The sequence below is a fragment of the Rhamphochromis sp. 'chilingali' genome (genome assembly GCF_963969265.1).
Source record: "Rhamphochromis sp. 'chilingali' genome assembly, chromosome: 2".
NCBI lineage: Eukaryota > Metazoa > Chordata > Actinopteri > Cichliformes > Cichlidae > Rhamphochromis > Rhamphochromis sp. 'chilingali'.
The window spans coordinates 60,097,783-60,103,782 of NC_137930.1; the positions used below are offsets into that span (position 1 = coordinate 60,097,783).

A 6,000-nucleotide genomic window follows, 5' to 3' on the forward strand; every position below is an offset into this window, starting at 1 on the left:
GAAAAACATTAGATGAAAGTGTTTCTGATTAGAGAAATACAAACCAAAGATTTTATTTTTCATAGCCTCCTTTGTCTCTCCATAAAAATAGTGTTGCTAAAAATAAAACATTAAAAGAAAAAGAAACACAAAGTAATTTTTCGATGTAGTCCATGGAAAAGTCCCGGTATCATCAGACATTCATTTTGTTTTAACTCAACCCTCTTTGTTTTCTCCAAAAGCAGAATGGTCAGCAAAGCCCTGTATCACTTCACCACATGTCTGTTCCTTTGAAAAATTAGCATCGGAATGAGCCCTTGCGGAGACAAGTCAGGCAACTGCTGTAATGCATTACTAAATTAGCCCTAAACACTACACAAGCCAATAAGAAGCATGTCAAAACCTAAGGGAAAAAAATAATACAAAATGCAAACAATAACAGAACAACATATTTGCAACAACTGTTATTAGCCTGCATTCCACATTTGCCAGTTAAACCAGTGGGGAATCATGTGCACACTAAATAAACATGTTTAGATACGCTACAACTAAGAAGCACTGGCACTGTCAAATAAACGCAGCTGAACTCCAGCGAACAGAGGGTTAAACCTTAGCTGCAGAATTTCACTGCAGTCCAAAAGCATTTGGCTGATAGCTACTGAACAGCACAATCTATCTGTGCCATTATGCTGCTATTGGACAAATGTTTGTATCTATCAAGAATTTGCTTTGTGTGTTTTTAAACTCCTTAGTTTGGAAATACCATTTTATTGCATATAATATTTGGCACAGTTAAAACTGGAGCTTCCATTTGGGGCTGGATTTAGAAACTGGTGCCTTTGCAAAGAGCTTCTTACTGCCTCCTAAATATGGTCGAAAACAAACTAAATGCCTCTTTTCCTATGCTAGACATCACAACTTTCCTTTTTTCATTTAAAAAAAAAAGCAATTAATTATCCATTTTTTAAATAGAAGTCACCAGTTATTAGAAAATAGTTTCAAATTACTTTCTTTTCTAATATAATTTGCATGTCTCACCACTGCCTGACGGTAGTTTTATTTATATATATTTATTTATTTTTTTCATATTTATATACTTATGTATAGGCATGTACAAGAAACAAAAAATGTCTCTGTTTTGCACTTCTGTACAAAAGAAAGTTACCGTTCTGTTCTTTGTGCATTCTATTGCATGGACTGGTGAGCAGAGATGAGGGGAGAGGTTCGGACAGAGTCAGACATAAATCCATAGGGAGCGTTACTCAGATTTGGGTCTCTTGAACCTTGTCCTTGCCATGAGTAGTCTTAATGACGTAGGGATCAGCAATGGTGCTGATGTGGCTGTGATGCTGTCTAACAGAGCGGTGAAGAGAGTTGTTCTGAGTCCAATGGGCACCGTAACCGCCCTGGCGGGATGAGGAGGACACATACCCAGGCTTAAAGGTGTTGCTGTTGTGTTCCACCAGTGTAGGCAGTACTAAACCTGTGTCATCAGAGCCACTAGATCCAGATGTGGGCGGTGGAACAGGAGGAACTTCTTCCTCCATCTGTATGATTTCTATGGTCCTGGCTGCTGCCACGGTGCTTCTCTGTTGATGCCTCTTGCGCAACTTATAGAACACTATTAACATGGCAGCTGCCAGCAAGGTAACAGCAACAAAACACCCAATAATGATTTTGGTGGTTTTCATCACCTCATCCAGGCTGGCAGCTGGCTCACTAGGGACTCTGGCAGTGGGAATTGATACCTGCCTTGGAGTCTGAGTGTTTTGAAATAGCACAGTAGGTGTGGAGATAAAGACAGGTTGAAATACAGAGGGTGATGCAGGGACAGTGGGCTTGGGTTTAGGGGTCTCCTCCACTGTGGGCGCCAAAACTTCCACCGTTACAGTGGTAAAGTAGGACAGATTAGATGTATTGAGTTCAGCATTGCTGACGTTTAGGTAGGCCGAGGCGTTGGAATTTCCTGCCATGTTGCTCACCATGCAAGTGTAAACACCTGTATCTGATGGGAGAACATTGGAGAAATTAAGTGTTCCATCATTAAGGACAGATATTCTTGGATGAGCCGAGCCATGGGTCAAAACAGTTCCATTAGGGAGAAGCCATCGTACTGAGCTCATGGCAGCTGTGCGACACTTAAGCTCTGCCACCCTCGCTGCTGAAATGTTAAGATCTCTTGGAGCATCAAGTATGAATGGTGCTGAACACTGAAAGGTTGTTTGATCAACTTCCACCAGGTAGCGTCCTCTCATGTGGACTGGAGTGTGGCAGCGTCCACAGCAGGTGGAATTTGTGGGAATGTATTCTCTGAGCCACCAAGAGAGCCACACTACATCACAGTCACATCGCCATGGGTTGTGATGAAGATGTAGCTCCACCAGATACTGCAGGGGGGTGAAGAGGTTATGGGGGAGAGATGACAGGTTATTGTGGGCTAAATTAAGCTCCACCAAGGCTGTGATGTCATCAAATGCATTCCTTTCAATCATAGTAATGGCAGAGTTCATAATCCATAGTTTACGTAAATTCTTGAGGCCACGGAATGCTCCAGGCTTCAGTTCAGGGAAAACATTCTCTGATATCTCCAACTCCTCCAATCCCACCAGTGGTGAAAGATTGGGAAACTCCCTCAGATTGCACATCCCCAGGTTCAGGTACTTCAGGTTGTGAAGGCCCTCGAAAGCGCCATCTGAGATGTACTCCAACTTCCTCAGCTCTCCCAGGTCCAGTCTCATGAGTGAGGGGACACGATTAAAGGCGTAAGAGGGGATGCTCTCAATGGGATTGTTTCTAAGCCACAATTCTCTAAGCTTTGATAGATATTCAAAAGCTCCACTAGGTATGACTGTCAGTCTGTTGTCGAACAGCTCCAGGGTGTTGAGACTGGTTAGACCATTGAAGGCCCCCACTTCAATCTGCCTGATAGCATTCCTGCCCAACTGTAGTACCTCCAAGTGATGCAGGTGTCTAAATGTATCTGCCTGTATGGTTTCTATGCTGTTTTCCATTAGGTTCAGGTACCTGGTGTTGGCTGGGATGTTAGGAGGAACCCTAATCAGCCCTCTGCGGGTACACACCACCTTGCTGAGCTGGTTAGTGCAGGAGCACACACCTGGACAGTTCTGTGGCTTAGCTGAGCCGAACTCAGGGCCTGTGGACTGGCACATAGTGAAGGCAGGCACCATGAGGGAAAGCACGGCGAGCAGGGCTGCATTCCAGGTAGGCTGCACACTAACCTGGCCCAGAGGACTCATGGTGTGGAGGGCTCATTATTCTGCATGGTGGGGGGATATGGCACACACCAAATGACAGACCACCCTAGCCTGGCTGGAGCAACTCAAGGCTCCAAAGTTCCATCGACAGTGCAGGGAGATGCTGCATCAAAATTGTTTTGTGAGGGAATGAAGGGGAAAAAAAGGAGGACAGATAAGGAGAGAGAGTGAGAGAGATTAATACAAGAGAAGAAACAGAAGAAAAGCAATGCAGCAATGTAAGAAATAGGTTGAGTAACAGTCTCAGTGACGTACCTCATTAGTTTGAAAGTCCTCCTTTTTGCCTCTTTCCAAATGTTAAGCACAACAGTCACATACAGCATTCATGTGTAATTCCTTTCCACAGAATGGCATGAGATAGATGGTTTCTTCTTTTTCCTTTTTTAAGAAAGTAGTGTGGCCCTCTATTAGCCAAGGGTACAAAATGGCTCCTGATATTAAAGACTGAGAGCAGCATGGAAAACACTCACAGACAGCAGTAAGGCCATGAAGGCTTAGCAGGTGCCCAGATTCCTTCTGCCCCCACCAACTGTCCCTCTGCCAGGCAGCAGACTCCAAAATGCAGCTGCACTATAGATAAATCACAACGATCCATAACGCAGTTAAACACGACAGAAGAGGAGAGAAGAAGTGACCAAGTGAAATGAATAAAAATCCTCAGTTCTGTCAGGTCCTGATACATGTGTTGGCTCGTCCGGCTGGTCGCCTGTTTGGGTGAGAGACCTCCCTCACTGTGACTTTGCCAAGGGCTTGTCGGTCGCTGATTAGCCCTGTTGTGACAGAGACTGAGAGACAGAAAAAGGCTAAAGAACTCCCGGCACAGTCATCCCCCTCTCCTCTCCTCTCCTCTCCTCTCCTCCTCTGTGTTCCTCTTGCTTCCTCCCAATGTTGGGCTGGCCCTGGTCAGAGCAGCTGCAGGCTGCTGTGTGCACAGCTAGCAGTAATCCGTCTATTCCTCCTGGGGGGAGGGGGGGTGGGGGTGGTGGGAGAGATGGTGGCGCTGTGTGGGGGGTGTAGAAGAGGATACGCTGCACTGTTGGAGCTTCGCAAAAGGCTGTCGGAAGAGAGAGAAAGCACTCTTGTCCTCTTCTGCAATGAGAGAATGCAGAGAGGATTACGCTTGAAGGATGTGTGTGGAAGTGGGCTCCGTATCTGTATCCATAAGCAGAGAATGGTGTTGAGGATCCTTCTCTCCGCTTGCTCTTTGTCCCCCAGGCTGCGTCCTGCAGTGGTCTTCTGCTTTCTTTTTTGTTAGTTTTTTCTCCAGGACTGAGGTAGTAAGTTGTGGCAGTTAGCCATGTGTGTGGCTGTCAGACTTGCGGCTGGCTGGTGGACTACTGCAGTAGCCAGAGTAGAAGAGAGAGAGAGAAAGAGAGGGGAAAGAGAGCCCGAAAGAGAATGAATGAGAGAACCACTGACAGATCAAGAGCAAGAAAAAGATAGAGTGTGCGAAGGAGAGTGTGTGTGTGTGTGTGTGTGTGAGAGAGAGAGAGAGAGAGAGAGAGAGAGAGATGGAGAGGCACGCGAGCGCTCTAACAGGCAGCCCACCGTCAGAGAAACAGCAGGAGCAGCATTCTAATCCACATCTCCTCTTCTTGTTTATTCTCCAATCTCTCTTTTTTCTCTATTCCCCCCCTTCGATGTGTGTCGGTGTTGCAGGCAGCTAAGATGCTCGCTCTGCCCCCTCCCTTTGTCCTTCAGTGGGAACGTGAATGTACTGCTGACGCACTCCTCATAGCTGCTCAGCCAGCCTCAGAGCAGTGCATTGGTTTGATGCAGTGTTCCTGTGTATTAACACATACAACCTCCCCTCCTCCCCCATCTCCCTCCCTTCACAATAACCATTTTCTCCTTTCTTTCTTTCTTTCTCTCTTTCTGTGTCAGAGTTTCTCACATGCTCTGTCCCTCACCGTCCTTCTTCTCTCTCGCTCTCTGGATCACTTTACCTGTGCCAGTCGTCCCTTCTCCTGCCATCTGTCTAGACACAGCTCTTCACAACCAGTTGTTAAAAATGAAAAATGCATTCCGATCTATGATTTAGAGACAAATGGTCAGACTTTCTAGGTTAACTTTAGAGTTTCTTTAGTTCTCTCTCTATCTCTGTCTCATCAGCGAAACAGTGCACCAGAGTTTTCCAGTGGAGATGCAGCTGTCCGTCTTGTAAAGCACAGTTTTAGGAGTGTTTTCCTCACTTGTTATTGATGCCATAAGGGGGAAATAAACAGAGTTGTTTTCTTATGATGGGTTTGACTTTCTTATTGTGTCACTTGTGTGGACGTATTATGTGTGTGGGTGTTTTGGAAGTGAGGGTATTGGATCGGGGGGGTTGTGACATCATAAAGGACTGAAACGCTGACCATGCTTCTCTGTCGGCTGGGCAGTCTTCTCTTCAGGGAGGAGAAAGATGAAAGCGCTTGCATGCAGTTATCTCTGGGAATGATGAGAGAAAGACAGACAGATAGAAGGAAAAGAGACTTACCGGGAGACGGGGGGGGGGGGGGGGGGGGCTGGGTAGGAGGAGATATATTCATGTCCTTGGTGAAATAGGGGAAAGGAGCCTATAGAAAGAGGAAAGAAATGAGATAAATAGGGATAGAGAAGAAGAATGAGGGAGACGGATGAGGGAAAGTACTGCACTGTAGTCTCCTAAGAAAAATGGCACAAGAGCAGGAGCAAAAGAAAGATGAGGATTATGAGTGAGGAGTAGGAGGTACGAGAGGCGTGTTGATAGTGTTGGATTAAGCAT

The 6,000-nt window shown here is 45.9% G+C and overlaps 1 protein-coding gene across 1 annotated transcript; it reads right to left on the reverse strand.

Annotated features, from left to right (window-relative positions):
• Positions 1 to 21: 21 nt before the first annotated feature.
• On the reverse strand, positions 22 to 4,108 carry lrrc4.2 (leucine rich repeat containing 4.2). The gene is made up of 2 exons (XM_080874979.1): positions 3,510 to 4,108; positions 22 to 3,357 (listed from the first exon to the last, which is right to left on the reverse strand). Exon 2 carries the CDS (start codon positions 3,234 to 3,236, stop codon positions 1,242 to 1,244), a length of 1,995 nt encoding a protein of 664 aa, XP_080731105.1. The 5' UTR covers positions 3,237 to 3,357; positions 3,510 to 4,108; the 3' UTR covers positions 22 to 1,241.
• Between the last annotated feature and the right edge of the window lie 1,892 nt (positions 4,109 to 6,000).

Bases quoted from the DNA above. Each gene is read 5' to 3' on its own strand.
- lrrc4.2 (XM_080874979.1), bottom strand. From the start codon at position 3,236: ATGAGTCCTCTGGGCCAGGTTAGTGTGCAGCCTACCTGGAATGCAGCC.